The sequence below is a fragment of the Miniopterus schreibersii genome (assembly GCF_964146895.1).
Source record: "Miniopterus schreibersii genome assembly, chromosome: 20".
NCBI lineage: Eukaryota > Metazoa > Chordata > Mammalia > Chiroptera > Miniopteridae > Miniopterus > Miniopterus schreibersii.
Window position 1 is genome coordinate 25942498 of NC_138122.1, and position 26747 is coordinate 25969244.

At 61.8% G+C, this 26747-nt stretch overlaps 1 protein-coding gene across 3 annotated transcripts; it reads left to right on the forward strand.

Annotated features, from left to right (window-relative positions):
* Positions 1-1322: 1322 nt before the first annotated feature.
* HIP1R (huntingtin interacting protein 1 related) lies at positions 1323-26017 on the forward strand. 3 transcript variants are annotated; one of them, XR_013997851.1, is made up of 32 exons: positions 1323-1505; positions 13488-13551; positions 13983-14125; positions 14363-14419; positions 15507-15587; positions 15994-16070; positions 16177-16238; positions 18280-18420; positions 19068-19125; positions 19215-19290; positions 19472-19612; positions 19717-19778; positions 20010-20082; positions 20172-20355; positions 20461-20549; positions 20629-20745; positions 20858-20959; positions 21246-21440; positions 21862-22009; positions 22119-22205; positions 22605-22712; positions 22871-23007; positions 23234-23344; positions 23554-23612; positions 23898-23928; positions 24015-24077; positions 24337-24451; positions 24561-24666; positions 24790-24913; positions 24993-25054; positions 25203-25412; positions 25674-26017. XR_013997851.1 is itself a non-coding variant. In XM_081123632.1 (32 exons), exons 1-32 carry the CDS (start codon positions 1413-1415, stop codon positions 25719-25721), a joined length of 3210 nt encoding a protein of 1069 aa, XP_080979758.1. In that variant the 5' UTR covers positions 1323-1412; the 3' UTR covers positions 25722-26017. The 3 variants fall into 3 exon arrangements, 2 of the variants coding, with proteins under 2 accessions (XP_080979758.1, XP_080979759.1); XM_081123632.1 differs by having other exon boundaries at positions 24337-24437; XM_081123633.1 differs by having other exon boundaries at positions 24337-24437; positions 25677-26017.
* The last annotated feature ends 730 nt before the right edge of the window (positions 26018-26747 follow it).

Consider the following 26747-nt stretch of genomic DNA (forward strand, 5'->3'; position numbering starts at 1 on the left):
CCTGAAGATGTTCTGAGAGGTGAACCCTGACAAAGCATAACTGGGGAAACTCGGTCCTTGTGCTCCCAGGAACGCTCTTCCATAGAACAAAGCCGGATGCCGACGTGTAGCAAGTTATGGGGGTTACCAACTCACTTTTCAACCCTTCACTTCACACGCATTTATTTTTTTTATTGATTTCAGACAAAGGAAAGGAGAGGGAGAGAGAGAGAGAAACATCAATGATGAGAGAGTTATTGAATGGCTGCCTCCTGCGTGCCTCCTGCTGGGGATCGAGCCCGCAACCCTGGCATGTGCCCTGACTGGGAATCAAACAGCGATCTCCTGGATCCTAGGTCGGTGCTCAAGCACTGAGCCACGCCCGCCAGGCTCACACGCACTTTTGAACGTTGCTATGCCCTAGGCACCGAGGGTATAAAACAGTAAGACAGTGGTCCTGCCGGCGGGTATGGTTCAGCTGGTTGAGTGTTGTACCACTCGCCAAGAGGTCCCTGGTTTGATTCCCAGTCAGGGCACAAGCCCCGGTTTCAGGCTGGATCCCCAGTAGGGGGCGTGCAGGAGGCAGCCCATTGATGATTCTCTGTCATTGATGTTTCTATTTCTATCACCCTCCCTTCCTCTCTCTAAAATCAATAAAAACATATTTAAAAAAAAGACAGCGGCCCTTGCCCTGCAGGAGCTCAAAATCTTACCTCCAAGCAGATAAACTCATCAGAGACGCTGCAGTGATGCTGCAGTGAAGTGCTCCGGGATCCCGAGCGTCCAGTGCCCTGGGCCTCTCCCCTCCCCTCCCGGCTCCTGGCTCCAGCCAGGTGTCCTCAGGCGGAGCCCGCAGCCTCGGAAAGGACGCCCCACACCGCCCGTGGGTAGCAGCTGCAGTGACGTTAGAGATGCCCAGAGAGAAAGGGCTGCTTAATCGCCTGCACTGTGACACAGATTAACATGAGGCTGAAACTGGGGAAAAAAAAAAATGTCTAGTCCTGCTTCCATTGGTCAGACCCATCGAGGCCAAGTTTTCTAATGAACCAGATCCGGGGCTGGTGCAGACAGGACTTAGTGAGCCCCGGATGGTGGGTTGTGCGTGGGAAAGGAACTGGCTGGAGCCCCCCTCGGGAAGGAGTAGGGGGGACCGCCCAGGAAGCGGGGGGAACGAGCGTGGGGGCCTGGGGGCAGGGCCTGCGCGAGGTGGGCGGAGCCTCGGGAGGTGGGCGGGGGCGGTGGGCGGGCGGGGCCTCCGCTGGTGGGCGGGGCGGGCGCGAGCCGGGCGGGCGGGCGGGGCGGGGCCTGGGGCGGGGCGGGGCCTGGAGGGGCGGGGCCGGGGCGGGGCCGGCGGCCTCGCGGTGCCTAGGCTCGGGCGGCCGGCGGGGCGCGCTCAGTGGCGCGGCGCCGGCCCGGGAGCGCAGGGCGGCAGGATGAACAGCATCAAGAACGTGCCGGCGCGGGTGCTGAGCCGCAGGCCGGGCCACAGCCTGGAGGCCGAGCGCGAGCAGTTCGACAAGACCCAGGCGAGCGGCGGGGCGGCGGCGGGCGGCGGGCGGGCGGCGGGCGGGCGGCGCCCCGGCCCCGGCCCCCTCACCCGCGTCCCTTCAGGCCAGGCCGGCGGCCGCATCCGGGGCGGCGGGGCCGCTCCCTGCCCCCTCGCTCCCGGCCTCCGCGCCCGAGCCGCCCCGCGCGCAGGTGAACCGGAAGCGCGCGCCGGCGACCGGGGCCGAGGTGCGGCCGGGGAGCGGGGTGGCCGGAAGCCGCGAGGCGGCGGCGGCGGCGGCGGGGGCCCGGGGTGGGGGCGGGGGCCCGGTCAAGGTGAGCGCGTGGCCCAGGTGCGCGCGCGCGCGGCCCCGCCCGGCTGGGTCCCTCCGCCCCGGCCCCTGGGGACCAGCTGCGGGGCCCCCCCTTCCCTCCAGAAGGCGCCCCCATCTCAGGGAAGCCCGCGTTTCCGTGCAGGAAGCTCCCCGTTTCCTTCCCCCGCGAGCCGGTGCCCAGGCCCGCGCAGGGTCTCATTACCTGCCGGGCGAAAAGTTTCACGTATGCGGCCCGACTGGTTTGCGTGAGCGCGGGCCCACGCACCGGCCAGGCGCACACCCCCTCATTACCCGGCGGGGACTCCCGGGCCCCCCCGCGCGGCGCCCGCGCCCGCAGCCCGGGAGTGACTGTAGCCGGGAGACAATGGCGCGGGCGCGCGCGCGCGTGGACCTGTGTCCCCGCGGGGAACGCGCCGCCCGCCCGCCGGCCCCCCGGCTCCTGCGCGCTTTGCAAACGCGGACGAGGTGTCCTGGGGCCCGGCGAACTTGTGCATTTGGCAGACGGAGCCTAGCCTAGCGCGGCTGAAATAGCCAGAAAAAAAAACCAACCCCCAAAAAACCACACACCCCTTACTTTCGAAATAGAGGAAGCCCCAAGGACTCCCTGCCCCTCCTGTCCCAGGCTGCGTGGGGACATCTGTGGCCGCCCTGAGCAGGTCCCGCCCCGCCGGTCCCCGCAGACAGACGGTGGTGACTCTTGCCGTTGCTTTCGAAAGGAGTTGGCACATCCCGTCCACAGCAGCTCTTGGTTTTTTGAAATAAGAAAAACCCAGGGTGTGTGTGTGGAGGGGCCTTCTACTGTGCTTGTCATTAAACCATGTAAGTGACGCCGAGGTTTTATGGAAAGCCGAGTGCTAGAACTCACCTGGCCACCAATGAATTTATCCTTGTGATGGTCGGCATCCTCTGGCTTACCGTGTGGTTGGAGTGTTTTGTTGTGTTTTTTTTTTGTTTGTTTTTTACCTGGACAGCCCATCGAAAAGAGAAATGTGCATTTGAAATCATCAATACATGACCGATCGTGCCAGGAACTCTTGGAAGGATGGGGGGAAATTTAATAGGCCGAGAGAATCTGGATGTTGTCAGAAGCTTGCTTTCTCATTCACTGATTTATTTATTTTTTCTCTCTCTGTCTTGCTTTTGATGCCGGTATAAAGAGGTCTGATTGCTACATAGAGAAGGTGGGATTTACAGGGCTAAGTTCATGGATCTAACGCTTGAGTTATTATAAATCAAGGGCAACCTTCCTTAATGTCAAAGAGAAGGGATCTCTGATAGAGGTCCACACACTTTGGCAGCTGGTTTGGTAAACTAGGTGTTTTGTTCGGTTTGGCTTGTTGGGTTTTGCTCGGGGGCTGAGAGCGTTACCTATAATGAGTAAGTTTCTAATGGGTGAAAATCGCATTTACCTATGTACCCATTCCAGAGCTCCTTTTATTTTCCTGGAAAGATAAAGTTCGGGTTCTGCGTCTGGCTTTGCTTGTCTTCAGGGCGACTTGCTGAGGGCTGTAGAAATAAGGTTTTGTGCATGGTTAATATTTAATTAGATCCTTCCCAGAAATATCTAGTGAGCTGCCAGCCAGGCCCATTGGTGGGAAGGACCCGGAGAGCTGAGGTTGCCACTGACACGTCTCCTCTGGATACAGAAAAGCACACAGAGGGAGAGAGAGAAACATCAATGATGAGAACCATTGATCAGCTGCCTCCTCCACGCCTCCTATTGGGGATTGAGCTGGAAACCCCGTTCATGTGCCTTGACTGGGAATTGAACTGTGACCTCCTGGATCACAGGTCCACACTCAACCACTAGGCCATGCTGGCCGGGCCATATTAGCTTTCTTGACACGCCACACCCCCTGTTTTATGAAGGTCCTTTCCCATCCTTGTCGGGCGTGTTCAGGGTGGGGACCTGGTGCTTGTGGTTGTTGTGTGATGTGAGTGTATGTGTGTGTTTGTAATCCGCAGGGGAGTGTCCAGAAAGCTGGTCTGTTCTCCCCCACGACTTTAGTCTCTTTGGTGATAAAACCTCTTTGCAAAGTGGATGTGAGGATGTCATGTCGGCTTCTTGTAGTAGTAGTATTCTGAATATAGACCACCCCAGAGTATAGCACACCTGCCCTCTGCACTGGAAAATGGCCTGTACCACTGAAAAGACAGTGTGGTAGCCCCGGACGGTTTGGCTCAGTGGTTAGAGTGTCAGCCCGCCAACTGCAGGGCCCCAGGTTCAGCTCCAGCCAAGGGCACACACTTCGGTTGCAGGTTTGATCCTTGGCCCCGGGAGGCAACCAATTGATGTTTCTCTCTCTCTTCCTTCCACTCTCTCTCTCTCTGAAAAAGCAATGGAAAAAATATCCTCAGGTGAGAATTTAAAAAAAAAAAGTCTATCAGCTGACCTTAAAATGGAGCTAATAGCCTGGGACAGCTGGCGGGCCCCATGCGATCATGAGGCCTGCAAATGTAGAAGAGGGATTCGATGGCCGGCGCCTTGAAGGTGGGGGCAGGGGCCACTAGCAGATAAACGTGGCATCCTCTGGAAGCTGGGAAAGGCAGAACCTCTGGAAAGAAGGCTGCCCTGCTGGCACCTTGACCTTAGCTTCATGAGACCAACCCATTTTGGACTTCTGACTTCCAGGGCTGTGAGCTGATAGGTGTTTTGAGCTGCTGGGTTTGTGGTGATTTGTTACAGCAGCAGTAGGTTACTAATACATACAGCATGCAGAGCAGATAGTATAGTGTTCTGCAGATTGTCAGCTGGCCATCTTTCTCCCTTCTTCCCCTGTCCCTGAAAAGCTTTAAAATTTCGGAGCCATTTCAGACCTTCCACGAGCGAGGAGCCCCACCTTGGAGGCCTCAGCAGATAGGATTCTTGGAAATGCTAAATTCCAAGCTTGCTTTTTTCTTATCTGCAAGTTCCTTTGCTTCTCTGGGCCTCAGTTTCCCCTGAAGGACATGAAAATAGAGTCCAGGTGATTCCCTCGAGGTCAGTATGAGAGAGGAGCCACACAAGTGTGCTGAGCCCAGTATGGGGAGAGAGAGGTGAGCGGCCCAGGTGTTAGGGATGGGGAAGGAATTGGAGAGAGGGGCAGCCCGTGGAAAAGAGTCCATCAGTCCAGCCATCCAGCTCGGTGACACATCCCCTTTGCAGCCTCTGGGGAGCCCGTGTCTTATAAAGATGAGCATTTACTGGTCTCCAGACTTCTCAGCCCCGGCTCCTGTTAGAACAGCTCTGTCCAATAGAAACAGCACAAACCACGTGTATGGCTTCCCAGGAGCCCCGTTAAGAAGTAAACAGAAATTCCTTTTAATTGTATCTCTGTTCTTGAGCCCGGTGCCTCCAAATTGACCATTACAACATGTAACCACTGTAAAAATTATGAGTGGGATAGTTTACATTCCTTTGCTCCTACTGAGTCCTCAAAATCCGTGTGTATGTGACACTCCAAGCACGTCTCAGTGTGGGCTCCCACGCTCAGGTGCTCAGTGGCCACATGTGGCCAGCGGAGACAGCACAGCGCCGTGGGAGAATCACCGAGGGGTGGGGATGGAGCTTTTAAAAATGTCAGCGCCTGGGTGCCTGAGATTTGGAGTCATTTGGTCGGGGTGGGAGCCCAGGGCATTGTTTTCTTTGTTTTGTTTTGTTTTCAATGTTTTCCTGCCAGGAATTCTTTAGAATCTCATTATTAAAGGCAGACCACAGGACACAGACAAGTGTTGGGGAACTCAAGTTTCTGTTTTGAAAGCTGTTCCCAGCCCTGGCCTGTGTGGCTCAGAGGTTAGAGCATCGGCCCATGCACCAAGGGGTCACAGGTTCGATTTCCGGTCAAGGGCACATCCCTGGGTTGCAGGTTTGATCCCCGGCCCCGGTTGGGACATGTATGGGAGGCAACCAATTGATGTGTCTCTCTCACATCCATGTTTCTCTCTCCCCACCTCTCCCTTCCACTCTCTCTAAAATAAAAATCAATGGGGAAAAAAGTATCTTTGGGTGAAGATTAACAAAAAAAACAACAGCTGTTCCAAGCACACAGCACTCTTTCGAAACCCCATACTCTGTACATGCTGGTCCCTCTGCCGTGGCCTCTCCCTCGCATGCCATCACCCCCTCCGTGGGCTCTCCTCCATGGCCACCCTCGTGTCTTCATCATTCCTTACAAACGGGATGGTATTGTAACACTGTCACTAGCCCCTTCCTGGGCCTCATTTAAATGTTTACAAAAAGAGTTCCTGAGTTTGAGAAGAAATCCAAACCATGTGGTGGACAGCCAAGACGTCCCAGCTCCGTCCCACTGCTGTCTTGGGGGCGGGCAGGCCTGTCTTCTCCTGGAACACACTGGTTGAGTGGCTGAAGGACAGAGGCAAGCCAAGGCTCCTTTCTGAAAAGATGAGAGAGAACCAGGCGCACAGCCACCCTGGGACGCTGCCATGAGCCGCTTCAGCTGCACTCGCCTGCTGGCTGCGGTCCGCCAGCTGGGGTGGGTCGTGGGTGGCGAGCTGTGCCCTCCCACCTGCCTCTGCCCTCTTGGTGATGCTTGGGCGGGCAGCTCACTTCCTGCCTCTGGGCTGCCAGAAACCCCCTCAGTCCCCGGGTTCCAGGTGACCTCTTGGTCCAGATGGGGGTGGGGATGGAGCTGCTAGTTCACAGGGACTGTTTACTGTGTGTCTGTTGGCTCGTTCCCGGTGCCTTGGGGTGTGGTACAGGAAGAAGAAGGTAATTATTTTTTATTTTTATTATTATTTTATTCTTATTTAAAAAAAAAAAAATCTTTGATTTCAGAGAGAGGAAAGGGGAGGGAGAGAGATAGAAACATCAATGATGAGAGAGTCATTGATCGGCTGCCTCCTGTGAACCCCCTGCTGGGGATCGAGCCACAATCCAGGCATGCGCCCTGACCGGGAATTGAACTGGTGACTTTTTGATGCACAGGATCACGCTCAACCACTGAGCAACACCAGCCAGGCGAGAAAGATCATTCAGGGAAGGAGGTGGGAGGTAGACAGGTGAGCTGTAGCAGCAGTGAGAAGCAAGACTCTGCTTCAGTTTTCTCACCTGCAGAGTGGACATGATGGCCGTACCCACATCATGGCCGTGAGGGGTGACGGAATTGCCTGGTGGTGGTGCAGCGCAGGTGCCTCATCAGCATTAGCTGCTCCATGGTGCCTAGAAGGGCAGGTCGGACAGAAGTAGAAAGAATGTCCCCCTTGGGTCCCGTCCCTGTGTCCTGGTTTGACAGGGCAGGAGCAGGAGCCGGGGCTGTTGGGGAGGGCAGCAGATCTGCAGCACATCTGGGCAACTCCAGAAGTACGAGCCTGCAGGAGTGCATGGTCCCCTTCCCCAGGACAGCGGGACAGCTTCCAGGGACCAGGTCCCCTGGGAAGATCCTCCAGGGGAAGCCCCAGGGAGTTGGGGCAGCCAGCTTGTGGCTCCCTTGGCAGAAACGCTGCCCTCCTGACCTTGCCCCAGGCCAGCGCCCAGCCCAGGCAGGCAGGGCCGTTTGTGAATGAACTGCGACTGGGACTCAATTCCAGCAGCTCGCTGGAAACCCTGGAGTCCATTCTGGGCCTGCTTGGCTGGGGCACAGGGAAACCCAGCCGGCTAACCTGAGACACCGGCCACCTGGGCTGTACTGTCAGCCAGGCCCTCCCCCGTGTCCACTTGATCTCAGGCAGGACTCAGATATCACTTCGTCTGTGAGGCCTCGGCTGCTCTCCTCCTGCCCAGCCTTCAGTGCTCCCTGGTTCTCATGACATCACTGGCACCGTCGCCCTGCCCCCCCCCCCACTACAGCTGAGATGTGGGCACATGCAAGGTTGGGCATGATTGCATCGCTTCCCCTCCGGGCCCCCTACGCATCACCCCCTGACCCCCCGGATCCTCAGGCAGGGAGATGTTGGCTCCTCTTGTGTCCCAGGACCCAGGAGCACGCGGCTCAGGGGACACTCGGTGTGCGTGGATTCCACAGGAGCCTCCCTTCTTCCAAGTCGCCACTTAGTGGGGCCCGGAAGGTCCTGGCGCCCACTGCGGGGAAGGGCTGAGTTGAGAAAAGTGAGGTGAGGTGGGACTGCTTCTCCTGCCCAAACACAGTCCTCAAACTGCAGTCAGTTCGCCTGCCAGCGAGTGACTCAGGCCCGTGGCTTGTGGGACAGACAGGTCTGTGGAGTGATGATGTCACCAGGGACCGAAACTGCCCAGGCTGGCTCCCTGACCATTCAGGAAGCCGGACTCGGTGCGTCTCCCTGTCCTGTGTCACCCTCAGAGCCGGGGCGGAGGAGGCAGTGGGCCAGGCTGTCCCGTGAGTGGCAGGGTCCTTCCTGACTCATGCCCGTTCTCCGGGAGGGCAGGTGGCCCCAGCTCAGCCTCGGTTCCTAAGGGAGAGGCTGGGAGTGGGCGGCCCGGGATCCGAATGGAGAGAAGTGGAGACTGAGCCGCAGGAGTCGCCGAGCTGCAGACTCGCCCAGCCCAGGCTGCTCTGCATGTGACCACATCCTCTCCACCTCCTCAGCTGCGGGATCGCTTTCATCAGTGGCCTTTGAGGTGGCAGAAGCCTTTGAATGAGATCTCTCTGCCCCTCAGACAGCCCTGGAACCGCTGAGGCAGAGTCGCCCATCCTGCGCCAGTCCCCCACCCTGCTCCCCGAGGGACATGTCTGTCCCCTCCAAGAGCCAGCCTCCTGTTCAGCCTCCTGATAACAGGACACGAGGCTTAAGCCTGATTCATCACAGGGTTGGTTTTTAAAATGGAAATTGTTTTATAGCTGCCTTTAGTATTTAACACTCGTGGTTAAGTTATTAGCTGGAGAGAGCCACTCACCACCTTGACTTTAACCGGCACGTGGATTTGAAAGAGCTTTTGTTCATTCAGGCGCTCACTCTTTCACTCATCCAGTCGAGATTTCCCGGCAGCTGCGGCCAGGGTTTGGGGAGTCGGGGTACAGCGGGGATCAGGGCCCACAGGACTCCTCAGGCCGTGCGTGCGGGGGTCAGAGGCAGACAGAGAATAAATGGTAAACAAGGTGGTTTCAGATGATAAATGTCTGGGGTGAAAGTCAGCAGGAGGGTGTCTCCGTGTGGGGGTGGGTGGGACAGACCCTGGGGGGTGGCGCATTTCAGTCCAGAGCTGGGGGAGGGGCGAGGCTCAGCCCGGCGGGGGGGGGGGGTCTGGCTCGTTGGGGGAGCTGAGGGGAGGCACGGTGGCTGGAACACAGCGCCCCGCTTTACACAGGCTGCGTGTGTTTCCATCCTGGGAGACGGGGGATGTGTTTATTCCTGCTCCGCAGATGGGGCAGCTGTGGTCTGGGAAGGCTCCCCACTGAGTGGGGCCGGAGGGGACCGTGTTTGAGGGCTGGCAGTGGCTGTATTTGTCCCCAGGCACGTGGGCTTGCCAGGCGCTGGTCTCCTGGCGAGGGGTCTCCCCAAGTCCGTGTTCCCCCACTGTGAATAGCATCCCAGGGACTAGAGGACCTCAGATCTCCCAGAGAACAGTCACTCAGCTCCGACCCCTTGCCAATGTCCCCCCTTGGCCACAGGACAGAGGCCACCCCAGGAGGGAGCTGGAGGGGGCTGAGGTGAAGTCCAGGGCCCTGGTGCACAGGGATGGGGAGCTTCCTGGCATCACCAATGCTGCTGTCACCCCGGTTTGAACACATCCTGATCCAGACTCTGCGTCCTGACAGTCAGGGCAGGTCCTGGGGAGCCGGTTCCCTCCTGTGGTGGGACAAGTGGCAGGACAGAGAAGGTCCCCTTCTTCCTCTGCCCCCCCCCCCGAGGCAGCCAGGGAGGCCCGGGGATCATGTGGGGACTGAGGGGACAGTCACCAGGGGCAGGTGGCCTGTGTGGGGCTGAGAAGACAGTCACTGGGAGCAGGCGGCCTGTGCGGCAGTGTCCTCATCACAGTGGATGGCAAGGATGTGTGAGTGACCGTCAGTACTTGGAACAGCCCAGGAGGGGCAGAAGCCTGCGGCCAGCATTTCGTTGCTGTGACCTTGGCGAGTGGTCGCCTTCCCGAAGCCTGGTTTCCTCGAGGTGCTCAGTGGTGCCTGGCATGTGGCGAGCTGGGTAAAAGTCCCTCTGTTATTAGGTCATCCCGACCTGTGGCGGGAGACACACCTGTACAGGCTGCGAGGGCCCGGCCACCCTGACCGTGTCTCGGGCCTGCTGGAGCCTCCCATCCCTGGCCTGTGGCCGCCCTGCCGTCCCCACCTCAGGCTCTGGAAGGTCAGGCTCCTCCCACACCACTGGGCGCTGGGCGGAGTGGGGTGCAGATGGGGGAGAGCTCCGGGCCGGGCGGCTCCCGGGTGTGGGCTTGTTGGATTTTTCCACACAGCGGAGCAGTGGTCTGAATGCCCAGGAAACTGTAAACCTGCCCTCCTGGGGCCGGGAGGCACACCCCTCTCCGCCCGTGCTCAGGAGTGGGGAGCCCTTCCCTGCCCCCTCTTCCCCACCACTCAAAGGTGGAGTGGGAGCCACTCCCTTTCTCCCCGGGACTCAGAGAAGCTGACAAGTCCCCAGGATGGTGGCCACCTGTCCTCCCTTCCCCCAGGACCCTCTCTCCAGCACTGGGCCCTCCACCCCGACAGGAGGGCCCTAACCATCCGTCCCACCCAGCTTGTGTCTCCCTGGAAGACGGTCCCCCCCACGGCGGTTGATCCCCTTGCCAGGTCTCCGGGAGGGGCTGCACCTGCTCTTGTCGGTGCTGCTGAGGTGGCTCTGGTGGCGGCAGAGGGAGGGAGGGATTTTCAGTCACAGTGGTCCCGGGCCACCCCCACCCTTCAGTTTTCCCGCAGAACCCCTTGGGCTGGCATGAGGGTGCCACATTGTGTAGACAGAACGAGGCAACGGGCTGCCTCTATGGAGACCGTCAGCCCCAAAGCTGAGCTGGGTCCTAACCGTCCAGCACAGAGTCCAGCCCGAAGCAGGACCCGGCTGCACGTCCCATCCGTGTGCCCATCAGAGGAAAGTCCAACGGGACGGGCATCCCCGGGGCCTGATGTCTGTCCCCTCCTGGGACAGGCCTTGGCCACTGCTGCTGGTAGGAACATCGAAGCCTTGTGCAGTGTCCACAGACGCCCTCTGTGTGAGCACTGAGCCTCCTTGTGAGCGCCGACCCGCACATCTGCCCTGCACACAACGGCACCGTGTTCCCGCTGGGAGGGACCCTCCCCTGCAGCCAGCCAGCGCCGGAGGGGGGCGCGGAGGGCCGGGCAGGCCTGACCGATGGCGCCCTGCCTCAGAGAACCTTCTCCGTGCCAGGCACCGTGAGGGGCTGGGGGTGCAGCAGCGGCCGCTGGGCAGAACTACCCTCTTGCGGTGCTGACAGCGTAGGGGGCGAGGGTAATAGGTAATGAAAGCCTGTTGTCCTTGGGTGCCGAGTACACGGGGAAGTGTAATCTGGAGACTTAAGTAGGGTGAGACCCAAAGGGTCAGGGTAGGGGGACAAGTGCTGTTTCTGGGGGCCCCCGGGTCCGGCAGTGAGAGGGAGCTCAGTACAGTAAAGCCTGTGCCCAGTGACCTACAGGGAAGACTGGGAGGTGGGGACGCCCGGCCCCAACCTTGGGCCCCTCTGAGCTGCCCGCTTCTCCCGCTCCAGGCCCGGGCAGCCCGCCCCTCCCTCCTGCTGGGCCCCAGCCAGCCCACTGCTGCTGGGCAGGCTCTGCCTCCCTCCTGGCCCTGCCCTGGCCTGGAGGAGAAAGGGGGAGGCCTGCGGGAGGGAGAGGGGTTCCCATGCGGCCCTTCGTGGGGTCCTCTCGGGCCCCGGGGCGGAGAAAGCTCTTGTCCGACTGCCTGTGGGTGACGTCCTCGGTCCTCAGTCTCCTCCTGGGTGGCCTGCTCTGTGCGGGTGGCTTTCTGCTCCGTGCTCACCTGGACTCTGGGACCAGGTGGCAGTTGTCAGGAGAGCCAGCTCAGGTGTCAGGGCAGCTGGGGGATGAGTTTACACACCCTCAGAGACAGGACACGCCTGGCTTAGGAGCTGGCAGCCGCTGGCTGCTGGGGAGGCACCCTCCCCTTGCCTTCCCGCCCCCCTTCCCAGCTCTGTACCCGCCCCGGAAGGAGGTGCCTAGGGAGCTGCAGGCAGAATCGTTAAGGACATGAAACGTGGAATCAGCCAGACCTGCCTTTGCCTTTATTAGTTGTACAGACAAGATGCCTAATCTCCATTCCTGTTTCCCCATCAGGGAAATGGGCTCATGAACACTTCCCAGGGTTGTTGCCGGGAGGCATGTTGCTCATGCCAGGCACAGGATAAGCTGGGTGCCTGCCACCATCTCGCCACTGTCATGGACACATCCTGCCCGGGTGGGGTGTGACTTTCACGTGGGGCCCAGCCCTCTCCCAGCAGCTGCTCAGTGGCGCCAAGGGCTCGGAGGCTGTGCTGGCAGAGGCCCAGCAAACAGCCAACGGTCAAGAACGGTCAAGGGCACCTTCCGAGTATGGCTCCCAGAGCCTCTGACAGTCAGAGAAGCCAGAGCCGGCCTGCGTCCCTCTCAGGACCTGGTACCCAGGCAGGAGCTGCTCCCCAGCCCGTCCTCAATGCTGGAGAGCGTGTGGTTGCAGCCCTGCCCGCACCCGGCGCACTGGGCCACAATGGGCGCTGTGTGGGAAAGGAGGGCAGCCTGCCTCGCTGGGGCGGGCCCAGCACTGCCCCTGCCCGGCCCCGGCCCCCAGGCCTGAGTCTGATCTGAAAGGCCGCCTGCCTCCCATGGGGCTGCTTTTCTTACAGAGGAAATCTCTGAGCGGGCTCCAAGTCGGCTCACAATACACTAGAAGCGAGCCAGTCGCCTCCACGCTGGGCAGGGGCAGCTGCTATTGTTCAGATGCCAGAGGTGGGAGCACAGTGGCTTCTGCTGTAAAAAGAAAGCGCCGGCACTGTCCCTCAGGCCCTCTCTGTCCTGTCCCCTCTAGCTCCTGCCGGAGTTCCTGTGCTTCCTGTGGACAAGGTGGGGGGGCTCAGGTCTTGCCTGAAGGGTTGGCATGTAGCTCCTGGGGGAAAGGCAGTGTGGACCCCCGCCTAAGGAGTCGTGGGAGACTTGGGAGAGTCAGCTGGCCAAGAAAGGTTTCCACAGACACTGATGTCCCCAGCTCAGTGCTGGGTGTGGACAGAGGCATGTAGGACCTGCTGCCAGGTGGAGAAATAAAACATCCACAAGTAAACCCAGGGCTGGTGGTAGTTCCACGGTGACAGTAGGTGCTCTGAGCCTTTGGCGAGGGAGCAGTCACATCCAGGAAGCCTTCTCGGAAGAGGAGGCCTTAAGCAAAAGGGGACAAGACCAGACTCCAGCAGGTGGAGATGGGAGAGGACCTTCATCAGGGATGAGATTGCTGCTTGCCCAGGGCCCAAGTGACCGCAGCAGGGTGCTGAGGGAAACCTCCCTTCCTCCCCCCCCCAGCGGGACCATGTCGTCTGCCTCGGTGGGGGTGGGAGCTGAGTCAGGACTCGCCCCCACCCAGGAGAGAGGCAGGCTGCTTGGCAGGTAACCGGAGCTGGGTTTATCCCGGTTTTCCACGTGGTGGCTGTGTGGGCCTTGTCAGCTCGTGTCCACCTCCCAGGTCCCTCCGGAGGTCTGGTTTGCTTACGTCTGATTGTCCATCTCTACACGCGCCTTCCGCACGAAAGAATCAGCCCTGTCTGTCTGGCGTTGCCCTTTTCTCTGCTGGGGCGTCTTCTAAATCCCGCCTCCTCTGTCCCCCCGCCAGGCCATCAGCATCAGCAAAGCCATCAACAGCCAGGAGGCCCCCGTGAAGGAGAAGCATGCCCGGCGTATCCTTCCTGCCTCCGAGTCGCGCGGGTGGGGGGGCGCGGACGGGCCAGCCCTGCATGGTCCCTGACCGTGGATACCCTGGGAGCAGGGTGGCGCTGCAGGTGGCACCGAGGCTTTGTGAGGTCCACCCTCAGGGAGACGAGGCCCCACGACGAGTGTTCTCCTGTGGCCCTGGCCCAGCCGGGTCTCCCGTCTCACTCAGCTCCTGTCAGACTCTGAGCCCCGTCTTGGGGGACATCATCTGTCATCTTAGGCTGTTGGGCTGGGTTGAATTTGAGAGGTGTGACCTCGCCCTTGGCTGAGAATCGTAACTGCTGCGGGTGTGGAGGGAGGGAAGCGGGAGGAGCTCAGCAGCCGTGGGGTGGGGGTCGCTGAGTGCCCGGGCCTCCCACGCTGTCTCTGCCTCCTGCACTTGGCCTTGACTTCGCAGGCATCATCCTGGGCACTCACCACGAGAAGGGGGCCTTCACCTTCTGGTCCTATGCCATCGGCCTGCCGTTGCCCAGCAGCTCCATCCTCAGCTGGAAGTTCTGCCACGTTCTCCACAAGGTCCTGCGTGACGGCCACCCCAACGTGAGTCGCCGTTGTCCCAGGGGGTCTCCAGTTTCAGTCCCCAAGCCTCTCGGGGGGAGCCTGGGCCTTCTGTCTGTGCCACCTGAGCAGGCCAGCACCCCAGGGGAGCAGAGCAGTGTCCCTTTGAAATGGGAGACGGTCCCGCCTTACTTGCTGCCGTCCCCGTGCCGTAAGCGCGTTGGGCTCCCCCTGCCGGTTCTGGGTTCCTCACCCGCCTCCCCCCTCCCTGTGCTGCAGGTCCTGCATGACTGCCAGCGGTACCGGAGCAACATCCGGGAGATCGGAGAGCTGTGGGTAGGTGCAAGGGGCGAGCTTGGCAGCCTCAGTCCTCACAGACAGGACATCCACAGACTCCGGCCCTGGGCCTGCTTGGTGCTCGAGCCCCCAGCACTCTGGCCGAGCAATGGCAGTGCCCTGCAACAGTGTCTTTCTCAGAGCAGAAGTTAGAGTGATGCTCTGGGGGCCACAGAGGGAGCTGTTGCCTCCTTTCTCTAGAAGGCCTGGTCAAGGAAGTTCCAAACACATGACTAGGGGCCTCCAGCCCCAGAAATCACCAGCCCTTCAGTCCCTGAGTCAGGAACGTGGCCGTCCCCGTGTCTAGTGTGTCACAGTGGCAATTAGAGCCCTTGGAGGGATGTAGGCTCCCAGGCCCCCAGACTGGCTGCTTTAGAATCTCACATCGGAGTCTGTGTGCTCAAGAAGGTCCCCGGAAGATTCTTATCCACGGTCAAGTCTGCGAGCCTGAGGGCTTGTTACCCAGGGTCACCCCAGCACCCTCGGGAATCGGGGGGCCCCTGGGCGGAGAGAGGGCCTCGGGCCTCTTTGTCTTCAAGAGCCCCGCCAGGCAGGGCAGCCCCTGGGAGCCGGGTGGCGAGACCCAGAGCCACTGTGTTTTACTGAAGTCAGGAAAACACAGCCAGGGTGCCACTTACGGACGCAGGTCCAGCTGGTGTGGCCACAGGGGACGCGGTCCGGGAGGTGACGGGAGGGCATGGACACGCGCCTGTCGGAATGTGCCTCCCCGGCTGCCGCCAGCATGTTAATGAAGTGTCCCAGCCCGGAACTGGCCTGTCGCCTGGACAAAGAGCCCTCTTGTCACAGGAGTCTCTTTGGCAAGACTGACAAGGAGTGAGATTGAACGAAGGGAGGGGAGAGCGCCGTAGACGGGATCGGCGGGGTCGCTCAGAAGGCTCAGCCGCCTCAGGAGGACGTTTGTTGAGTGAAAAGTGACTGGTGGGTGGGTGGGTGGAGGAATGACACTCAGCTGTCACCTCGCATCGCCCCACCTCAGCTCCTAGTCTGCCCCGCGGCGCGCCAGGGCCTGTGGGGTCCTCGGGCCCCCTCCCGGGCGGTGGACCCTGACCCCCTCCTGCCTCCACAGGGGCATCTGCATGATCGGTACGGACAGCTGGTCAATGTTTACACCAAACTCCTGCTGACCAAGATCTCCTTCCACCTCAAGGTAGTGTCCTTGGGAGGGTGGTGGGGCCGGAGGGATCTGGGCTCTTCCCTCCATGATGTCTGGGGACTTAGAGGGGGGCAGGTCTTGTTCTGCGCCGGCCTTGACCCAAGGGAGGGGACACAAGGGATGCAGGGATGTCCTGGAAGTCAGATCCCCTTGAGGTGTTTCCCGCGGACACTGGAGGTGGCCTTGGCCCTGCCCTGGGCTCTGGGCAGCCTTGTCGCCCTGGCCAGACGTCCTGCCTTCTGTCCTCGGTCTCTGGTCCCCCCTCCTCAGCCAGCACCTCAGACCAGTGGCATCTCCACAGGCTGGGGCTCCTCTGGCCTCTTCCCCTCCCTTAGAAGTTAGAACTGGTTCTGGGCCCGAGTCAACACGGGCTCCTGTTGAGGGGGTGTCCTCTCCGCAGCACCCCCAGTTTCCTGCGGGTCTTGAGGTGACAGACGAGGTGCTGGAGAAGGCAGCTGGGACCGACATCAATGACATGTGAGTCCGTTGGGAGGTGGCGTGGCCTGGCACCGTCCCCTTGCCCCCCGTTTCCCTGTTTGTCCCCCCACCTCTCCCACTCAGCCCTCTCCCCCTCCCCCTGCAGCTTCCAGCTCACCGTGGAGATGTTCGACTATCTGGACTGCGAGCTGAAGCTGTCGGAATCAGGTGAGCCTGCGAGGGCCGACCTGCTGCCTGTTAGCCAGGCTGATTTATGTTCCCGCATGCACCTGCCCCTTGGGGGTCCACACCCCCAGGAGTAGGCGAGGGAGCCTCCAGGTGCCCCCAAAGCACAGGGGAGAGGGTGCCAGGCCCCTGGCGGGAGAGGTGTCTGCCGTTCCTTCCACCCAGTGAACCCGCCCCTGTCCCGGGGCAGGAGGCGCAGGGGCAGGGCCGCCAGGAGCTGCGCCGCAGGGTGCAGACTCAGGATCTGGCCTCCCCCGGGAGAGTTAGTCTGTGCCATTTGCCTATTTTCTGCTATAAAAGGCCTCTGAGGGTGTTGGACTTTCCCGCCTAGGGACCTGGCAGCCTTGGGACAGGAAACCTCAGGGTCCCCCTCCAGGGCCGCAGAGGTGATTATTGTGGGCGACAGTTTCAGAATAACATGTGGGTGACTCACGCTTCTCACAGAAGCAGATGCCTTTTTAAGGGAAAATTGGGAGCTAGGAAGAGGTGGGTCTGGGCAGCCTCCCGGATCTGGACTCTGAGGCTGGCGGTCCAGCGGGCAGCTTGGCACCGAACCTCCATGCCTGGAAGGGAGCCCTGCCCAGCACCCAACCAGGGAGCAGGGGCAGGTGTCCAGGGCCCTGGCTGCCAGCCTGGGCCCCGGCAGAGATGTGCCAGGCAGGAGCTGTGTCCTGCTCTTGGCCTGGGCAGGGGCTGAGTGTGGACAGGGCAGGGGTCCCCATGAGGGAATGTGTAGAAAGCCCACAGGTGGGCCCCCAGTGGTAGTGACTGATATCTTTTTTTTTTTTTTTTTAAATGTCTTTATTGATCTCAGAGAGAGGAAGGGAGAGAAAGAGATATAAACATCAATGATGAGAGTCATTGATCGGCTGCCTCCTGCACGCCCCCCACTGGGGATCAAGCCCGAAACCCGGGTGTGGCACCTGACCGGGAATCGAATCTCTCTCTCCTGGATCACAGGTCGATGCTCAATTGCTGAGCCACACCGGCCTGGGTAGTGATGTCTTAATGAAGCACAGAGAAGGGATCCTGGCAGTGCCTCGTGCCAGCATCTCCCTAGAGGGAGGTGCAGGGCGTTGCCCTGCTGGGAGGTTGCTCCTTGCCACTCGGTGTGCAACAGCCAACAATGGGAACGTCCCGAGCGCCCCTCAGTGGAGAGATGGCTGTGTCTCAAAAAAAAAGCACCCCAAGATAGAACTTCATGTGTGTTCTCATTTTTTACAAGGAAATTGTACTTGAGAGGGAATTAAAAATTAAGTTTTGGAAAGATGTGGGGGCAGCACCTAGCTCCTTCCTTCCTGTCCCCTCCCTCCTGGGCATTCTCATGTCACTGTGCAGGTTTGCCAACGGTCCCAGTCCAGGCAGGGTGAGAGGGGGACCCAGAGCTTGGAGCCCACCCTCTGGAGCCATGTCCCTGGCATCCGTGTCCTGTGTGGGTGCCCTGGCAGCTCCCCCATCCTGGCGGGCTGCCTAGAGAAGGGGCTGGGTGGCGGGGGCAGCCTCACGTTTGTCCCTGACCCTCCCACTTGGACGATCTGATGAAAAGCTTGATTGTCAAGGTCCAGGGAGTTTGACCCCGGGTGCAGGTGAGGTTTTGGGGTTGAGGGTTTGCAGAGCTGAGTCTTGACTCTCCTGCCCCTGCAGCTGCTCGTCCTGGGCCCGCCCTGGGAGGCTCTTTGGGAAACCCTGGCCAAGCTGAGCCGGGGTTTTGCCCGACCTTGTCACCCTAGTTCAAGGGAGCACTGGCCTTGGTCTGGGGCCACCTATTCTAGGAGTAAGGGGCCCCCTGGTGCTCGTGGACCCAGATAGAGTCCCACTTCCCAGCCGGGAGAGGGAAAGCCAGGTGACCCAGGCTGTCACCTCCCCAGGCTTCTATGACGATGCCATGAGGTGCCGTCCACACCACGGCTGCCACTTGGCTGCCCCTGTCAGCCTGTGCCTGTGGCTCCTGGCTCCCGTGCTCACGCTCCTCCCGCCTCCCTCTCTCTCTGTCTCTCTCCCTCCCTTTCTTTCTCTCGTGCAGTTTTCCGGCAGCTCAACACGGCCATCGCTGTGTCCCAGATGTCCTCGGGCCAGTGCCGCCTGGCCCCCCTCATCCAGGTCATCCAGGACTGCAGTCACCTCTACCACTACACGGTCAAGCTCATGTTTAAGCTGCACGCCTGTGAGTCCCAGAGCTCCCCCCGCCCCCTGCCCGCAGGCCCCCAAGTCCAGCCAGAGCCCCAGAGAGGCTTGACGTGACCAGGTGTACTGTGTCAGAGATGAAAAGTCAGGAAGTTAATTAAAAGTAGCAGTGATAAGCTCGTTACTATTAACATAAATAACATACTTGTTATGAAAAACCGCTGTTTTCCAAAACAAACAGAAAAGCGGCATAGTTGACGTGTTTGCCGCTCCCTCGAATGCCTGGCCTCGGAGGGGGCTTCCCTGGACTCCTGCATTCAGTTGGTGCCTAGTGTCTCCAGGGTGTTCAGAACAGGGCTTGTCCCCGGGCCCCACTTTGAGAATCGCTGGCCTGGAGCATCTGAGCCATTCGAATACTAGCCCAGGGTTAACTCAAGTCTAAAGTGACTGGACTGTGGCCCCAAAGCCAGGCCCTGGCGGGTTTGCCATAGTCCTGGGACTGCCCTTCCCACTCACCGATTCTCCCTCCATCTCAGGGACTTGGCCGGGTGGTGGTGATCTGTCTAACCTCTGACAGTTTCTCCAATTTGAAGGGACAGGCAGTGGGGAGGGAGGGAGGGACTGTGAGGTCTCGATGGCCACGGAGCAGTGAGCAGGACGAAGTTCACTAAGCCTGTGCCACCCCAGGTCTCCCAGCGGACACCCTGCAAGGCCACAGGGACCGGTTCCATGAGCAGTTCCACAGGTACCAACTGGCAGGGCTTCGGGCACGGCCATGGGGCTGGGCTGTCAGCGGGACTGGCTCCCTCTGACCCCCCGCACATGTCCCCGCAGCCTCAGGAACTTCTTTCGCAGAGCATCGGACATGCTCTACTTCAAGCGCCTTATCCAGATCCCCCGACTGCCCGAGGTACCTGCCCAGGCTCCCGCCCCCGCCCCCTGGGCTGCAGCCCTGCTTCTCTCTGGGTTCTGAGTCCTTTGAGAACCCCGGCCGCCTGGCAGGGCCCCACATGGGCTCTGGGGATGGCAAGGGAAGGCCCATGTGCAGGGTTGGGGGCACGCTGAGCAGCTCCCACCTGCGGCCCTTGCAGGGACCCCCCAACTTCCTGCGGGCCTCGGCGCTGGCTGAGCACATCAAGCCGGTGGTGGTGATCCCCGAGGAGGCCCCCGAGGATGAGGAGCCCGAGAACCTCATTGAGATCAGCACGGGCCCCCCTGCTGGGGAGCCAGCGGTGAGTGGCCCCCTCTTCCTGCATGGGGGTTTGGGGGTGCCTGGGCCTCCCTCCACTCCCTCCCTGTCCTGGAGGGTGGAAGTCACTGTGCTTTGCCGTGGCAGGTGGTGGCCGACCTCTTTGACCAGACATTTGGACCCCCCAATGGTTCCATGAAGGATGACAGGTGAGGGCCTGGGATGCCCTGGGGTGGGGCTGGAAATGGCCCTCGTGCAACTGTGGTCAGGAAAGGCCATGGGTGGGGGATGTGAACTTGAGACACCCAGATCCCAAGGGGCTGCCAAAGAGACCACCAGTTCCTGTCCAGAGGGTGGGCTTCTGATCTTCCTGGTCGACTGAACTTGGTCGCCAGGACTGTGCGGCCTCAAAAGCCCTGCCTGCCTCGCCCTGTCCCCAGGGACCTCCAGATCGAGACCTTGAAGAGAGAGGTGGAGACGCTCCGGGCTGAGCTGGAGAAGATGAGGCTGGAGGTGAGGTGATGCGGGTGGAGGGTGGGCCTGGCACGGCCCTCAGGTCCACGTCCGGGTCCACGTCCACCACGTCCTTCCTGCCACCACAGGCCCAGCGGTACATCGGCCAGCTGAAGGGTCAGGTGAACACGCTGGAGGCGGAGCTGGAGGAGCAGCGGAAGCAGAAGCAGAAGGCACTGGTGGACAACGAACAGCTCCGCCACGAGCTGGCCCAGCTGCGGGCCGCCCGGCAGGAGGGCGAGCGGAACCAGGGCCTGCGCGAGGAGGCCGAGAGTGCGTGGCCGAGCCCCGAGGGAGGGACTGGTTCCTGCGGGGGGGGGGGGTTCTGCTGAGCTGAAGGTCACGGCCTCACCCCCCCCCCATCCCCGTCCCCTGCAGAGAAGGCAATCGCCACGGAGGCGCGCTACAGCAAGCTGAAGGAGCAGCACAGCAAGCTCATCGCCACGCACGCTGAGCTGCTCAGAAAGGTGGGCCGGCTGGGTAGGCAGCTGGGGGGGGATGGAGCCCCAACGACAGCAGAGCATGAGCCCATGCCCTGCCGTGCAGAACGCGGACACGGCCAAGCAGCTGACGGAGAAGCAGCAGAGCCAGGAGGAGGTGGCCCGGGTGAAGGAACAGCTGGCTTTCCAGGTGGAGCAGGTGAAGCGGGAGTCGGAGATGAAGGTGCGTCCCCCACAGCCCGGAACCTGGTGCTGGAGTCCCCCAGCACCCCTGCCCCCGTGACACACTGTCCCTGTGACACACTGTCCCCTTGACACACTCCTTCCCGTCCCAGCTAGAGGAGCAGAGTGACCAGTTAGAGAAGCTCAAGAGGGAGCTGGAGGCCAAGGCCGGAGAGCTGGTGCGCATGCGGGAGGACCTGAGCCGCACGGAGCAGGTGAGCTGCTGGCTGGGGCGGAACAGAAGTTAGGGTCTCCTTTCTCGTGAACTGGGCCACGCCTACATGCCACTGGGTTGGCTCAGAGGCCCCTCTGCGAGCCTGGCGTGTGGCTTTGACCCAGCACCCAGAGGACACACAGGAAATGGGCCCTGACCTTCGGGAGGCTCGCAGTCTAGGGGAATAACGAAGGCAGGGCCCTAAGGGAATGGTCTGTAAACTCTGGTGGGGCGAGGGGTGGCCAGGCCCCTGGAGGCCCTGCTCAGTTGCCCGGCGGTGTTTGCAGAGCGGGTCGGAGCTCAGTTCGCGACTGGACGCGCTGAGTGCAGAGAAGGAGACTCTGAGCAGCACCGTGAGGCAGCGGGAGGCCGACCTGCAGGCAGCCCGGAGCCTGGTGCAGGAGAAGGAGGCGGCCCTGAGCCAGGAGCAGCAGCGGCATTCCCAGGAGAGGGACGAGCTGCGGGGGCGGCTGGCGGACAAGGTAGGGGCCTCCGCTGCCCGGTGACAGGCAGCTGGCCTGAGACAGTCACACCCACAGCCCGCCTGCCGAGAGCACTTTCATCTGGTGCTTCTGGAACATTTTCACCGCCCCAAAGAGAAGCCCCTGCCCAATACGCGGTTAATCCACCCCCAGCCCCTGGCCACCTCTGACCTGCTCGCTGTCCCTGGATTTGCCTGTTCTGGACGTTTCATGAAAATGGCACCGTACAGGAGGGCTGGCTTCTGCACTCAGTACATTGTTAAGGGTCACCTGTTTCAGGACTTCATTCCTCTCATGGCCCAATTCCTGGGGGTGGAGCGGGCCTGTTCTCTGACCCCCCCCAGAGAGGGTCTCTGGGTCCTGACTGACTGCTGTGAGGCTGTGCGTGGTCTCCAAGCTGTCTCTCCCCTGCCCCCCCCAGGAGTCTCAGGAGCAGGGGCTGCAGCAGCGGCTCCTAGACGAGCAGTTCTCGGTGCTGCGGCGCACTGCAGCTGAGGCCGAGCGCATCCTGCAGGACGCCGTGGGCAAGCTGGACGACCCCCTGCACCTGCGCTGCACCAGCTCCCCGGGTAGGGCCTCCGGCGAGGCACTCGGCCACCTCCTTTCCTGACCGGCTGGCAGGGAGGTGCTCCCCCACCCTGAGGCTCTGCCCCTCACGCCTCCTCCCTGTGCTTGCAGACTACCTGGTGAGCAGAGCCCAGGCAGCCCTGGAAGCCGTGAGCTCCTTGGAGACGGGCCACGCTCAGTACCTGACCTCCAGGTCAGGTGAGTGCTGGGGACCGGACTGGGCAGGGAGAGGCTGCTGGCACATGGGTGCTGGGTCCACTGTCCCTGGCTGCCTCTTGCCTTTGGGGTGGTTTCCCATCACCACAGGTACCTCTTCAGGAAGCTGAGCAAGTGCTCTCCCACCCATGCCCACCTGGGAGCCCTGCCCTGCGGGCCTGGGGTCACAGACCTGGGTTTGGTTCCTGCTCTGATGTTTTCTAGCTGCGAGACCTTGCCCAATGTGTCCTCCCCTCTGAGCCCTGCTCTTCCTCCGTGGACTGGGGCACGGGGACCTGTCTCAGGCTTGCTGGGCGGAGAGATTGGCTCCTGCTTAGGGCACTGGCTGGGACTCACTCAGTGGCGGCAGCGTTAGGGTCTCATTCCTCTCCCTGACCACAGATGCCTCTGCCCTGGTGGCAGCCCTGACCCAGTTCTCCCACCTGGCTGCCGACACCATCGTCAATGGCAGTGCCACCTCCCACCTGGCCCCCACCGACCCTGCTGACCGTAAGTGGCTGGGTTTGTGTCACACATGTCCTCACAGTGGACCAGGGCAGGGTGGGGGCCGCAGACAGGTTCTGGTGTCGGGCCCTGGGCAGGGGCCCGTGTGGGGGCTCCTCCCAGGGTTCTCGGGCGTAGCTCCCCTCACAGCCCTCTCCCCCTAGGCTTGATTGACGCCTGCAGGGAGTGTGGGGCCCGGGCGCTGGAGCTCGTGGGGCAGCTGCAGGACCAGCAGGCTGTGCAGCAGGCCCAGCCTGGCCTGGTGCGGACCCCCCTGCAGGGCATCCTTCAGCTGGGCCAGGTGAGGGTGCAGCCGGGGCACTGAGCGTGGGCCGGGCTCTGTTGGGGGTCAGTGGGTCTGGGGTGGGGTTTGGGTCCCCAATTTCTCTGCATCTTCTAGTTTGGACTGAATGGGTGCTTGGGGACAGAGCAACCCCCTGCTGCCCCAGCCTCTTTCCCAGGCTCCCCACGGGATGGCGGGGGTTGAATGCACCCTGTCTGACCCCCCGGGTGCCCTCTTCCCCCAGGAGCTAAAGCCCAAGAGCCTGGATGTGCGTCAGGAGGAGCTCGGGGCCATGGTGGACAAGGAGATGGCAGCCACATCCTCGGCCATCGAGGAGGCAGTGCGGAGGATTGAGGTAGGACCGGGATGCATTCCTGCAGGAGCCCTGGGCTGGGTGGGCTGCGGGCAGGCAGCACCCACCTCTGCCAAGGACAGTGTGTCGACCTGAGCCGAGCCCGCCCCTCCCCGGCTCAGTGGCTGTTCCCAGGGCCTGCGCCTAGCACCCGCAGCCCCCTTCCTCCCCCTGCCCTCCTCCCAGCCCACTCACGACTGTCCCTGGTGCAGGACATGATGAACCAGGCCCGCCACGCGAGCTCGGGGGTGAAACTGGAGGTGAACGAGAGGTGAGCCCACTTCATCCCCAGGCCCAGGACGAGGCAGGCTCCCCCTAACCTCCGAGAGCCAGGGGGCTGCCCTCCTGACTGCTCAGCTCTTCAGAAGCCAGGGTGTGAGCAGTGCACCCCCTGCCCTATGGGCCCACGGTGTCTAGCACCCGGTGTCAGGCCCAGGGTTGTCCATACAAGAGGCCAGAGGCCCAGCTGGCGCCCTGCTCCCGCCCTTCCCTGACCCCATCTCTCCCCGTGGCTTCTGGGGCCACACTGCAGCTCTCACTCCCCCCCCCCCAATAGGATCCTCAAGTCCTGCACAGACCTCATGAAGGTGAGTGGCCAGCGGGACCCCAGGGGTGGTAGACTCTGTAGCTGAGAGGGCGGCCCCAAGGGTGACATGTGTCTTGGTCTTGGCAGGCCATCCGGCTCCTGGTGACGACATCCACCAGCCTGCAGAAGGAGATCGTGGAGAGCGGCAGGGTGAGCTGGGCCTCCGGGTGGGCAGGGTACAGCTGACAGCGAGGAGGAGACAGCGCCCCCCTCGTCCCAGACCACTCCCCCCGTGCGTGGTGATGAGACCCCGTGGTGTACACATGTGCCTGGGAGCCACAGCTGAATCCAGCACAGCCCAGGGGTGCGCCTTTGTGGCTGGCGGGAAGGGAGAAGTTCCCCGGGAGCATGTTGCCACCTGTGATGCCATCCACGGGTCTGCCCGTCACTTCCCTCATGTCGCCACTAGGGGGCAGCCTCGCCACAGGAATTTTACGCCAAGAACTCGCGGTGGACTGAAGGCCTCATCTCCGCCTCCAAGGCCGTGGGCTGGGGAGCCACGCAACTGGTGTATGTGGCCCCAGGTGGGGGGCAGCAGGGAATGTGGTGCCCAGGGTCTGGGGATCTGGGGAGGGAGTGTGGGGGTGGCGGTTCTCTGTGGGCTGGAGACCCAGGCCCTGCCCCTGCCCGCAGGGAGTCCGCTGACAGGGTGGTGCTGCACACTGGCCAGTACGAGGAGCTCATCGTCTGCTCCCACGAGATCGCCGCCAGCACCGCCCAGCTGGTAGCCGCCTCCAAGGTGAGGCTCTCTGCTCAGGTTCCCCAACTCCCAGCTGCAGGGGATGCACTGCATGTGGCCGGCGACCTCAGGATGGGGGTGATCCCAGGGGGCCCACCCTGACCCGCCCCCACGCTCCCCCAGGTGAAGGCCAACAAGGACAGCCGCCACCTGGGCCGCCTGCAGGAGTGTTCCCGCACGGTCAATGTGATGGCCGCTAACGTGGTGGCCTCCACCAAGTCAGGCCAAGAGCAGATCGAAGACCGAGGTGACGTCAGGCTGGGGCCCGGGAGTGGTGGGGCTGAGGTGGGGGTGGGGCCCAGGCACTTACCGCACTCTGTCCACAGACACCATGGACTTCTCGGGCCTGTCCCTCATCAAGCTGAAGAAGCAGGAGATGGAGACCCAGGTAGGTGCCCATCGGACCCCACAGCCACCTGTTCCCCAGGTGCTTGGCCAGCCTCCGAGCCTGTCCCTTTCCCAGGGCTAAGCTCCCAAAGGGCAGGAGGACTCCCCGGGGAGAGGCCTCAGGGTGTGCTGAGTGGTGCTCGCCGCAGGTTCGGGTCCTGGAGCTGGAGAAGACGCTGGAGGCAGAGCGCGTGCGGCTGGGGGAGCTGCGGAAGCAACACTACGCGCTGGCCGTGGGGGTGGGGACACCCGGCGAGGAGGAGCCTGGCCAGCCCAGTGCTCCCACCTATGGCAGTGGGACCTCCAAGAAGCCACCCCTGGCCCAGAAGCCCAGTGTGGTCCCCAGGCAAGACCACCAGGTAGGACCACTGGGTGCCAGGCGTCAGTGCTGGGATGGGGCGGGGCCCTGGAAGGGGCTCCCTGGCCTGTGCTCCCAGGTCTGTGGGACACAGGGCCTCTGGAAGGTCAGAAATGCTGACCAGCAAGAGCAAAAATGCTGCCCCAGCAACACGGGCGGGGGGTGGGGCTCAGCTTACTCAAGGGGAAGGTGCAGGAGGACCTGAGCTGGGTCACCTACTCCTTGCCATGTCCAGTGAGCCTCTCATCTTTGACCCCTGCAGCAGGACAAAAAGGATGGTGTCTGCCCGGCTCAACTCGTGAACTCCTAGGCTCCGGAGGGGTCCAGCGAGAGGCTGATGGGCCGGCCTGGGCCTCACGTGGCCCCCCTGACTCGGTTAAGGAGGCTCTGAGGGGCGCGGTCCCCACACCAGGTGCCCAGGCCTGCCCCACGGCCTGGATCAGTGTCCCCGAGGCCCCCAGTCCTTGCTGAGCCCACGGGATGCACCTGGGCCACTCAGGGCTGGTGGGGCAGTTCTGGATGTACTTATCTGCAGCAGGAACTGAGAGCAGCCAGGCCCCAGTGGGCCTGAGCCTCGGTTTAGGAAATACAGAGCATTTGTACCATGCCAGCTAGCACGCTTCTTTGTGAATTTGTATTCTGCACACTGGGAAGCAAGGCCATGGGGCCGGGCTGGGGGTCTGGGCAGGGCCTCCCCTGCCTTTTGGACTCGGGGTCTGAGGTGAGAGGTGAATGGAAAGAACACAGTTCCTGCTGGCTGTCGGGACTGCGAGAGTTGTCCCCTGGGTTTGTGGTCTGGGACACTGTTTCCATGGAGACGGGACCCTATGCAAAGCAGGATGCTCTGGAGTGGGCTGGGGTCGCCCATTTCTCCTCGGCCGCGCTCTAGGGCACCAGTGAGGGGGCACTGAGGACCATGTGGCCCTTGTCCGGGGGGAGAGGCAGGAGGGGTGCTGTTGCGGGCCGGGCGCGGCCGTGAGCCCTTCACCTGCTGGGCACAGGCGCTGCCCTCCTGGAGCCCCTTCCTGATGAAGCCTGGGGCCGCCCGCTTCCTGTTTTCCATCCCGTCTGGCTGCCCTGGCCCTGGAGGCCGGCTCTGGCCGCTCCCGTTGCCCACCTCCACCTGCGCGGGATGGTCGCCAGCTCAGCCAGAAGCTTGACGCTGCCTGGGGCCGCCCGCCCTCCTCCAGGTCCAGGGAGCCTCGTGCCCCCTCCGCCCGCGCGGAGGCCCGGCCCCGCCCCGCCTGCCCTGCCTGCCCGGAGGGCGTGGATGAACTCGCTGAGCCGTGGACCCAGCTCGGTGTGGTCCCGTGGGTGGGGCGGGGCCCGGGCTGCG

What these genes read in the sequence shown, in the direction of transcription:
- HIP1R (XM_081123632.1), top strand. Translation starts at nt 1,413, where the DNA reads ATGAACAGCATCAAGAACGTGCCGGCGCGGGTGCTGAGCCGCAGGCCG. An exon ending in TGGGGAGCCACGCAACTGGT is followed by an intron (nt 24,438 to 24,560) that starts GTATGTGGCCCC and finishes CCCTGCCCGCAG; the next exon opens with GGAGTCCGCTGACAGGGTGG. An exon ending in AGCTGGTAGCCGCCTCCAAG is followed by an intron (nt 24,667 to 24,789) that starts GTGAGGCTCTCT and finishes ACGCTCCCCCAG; the next exon opens with GTGAAGGCCAACAAGGACAG.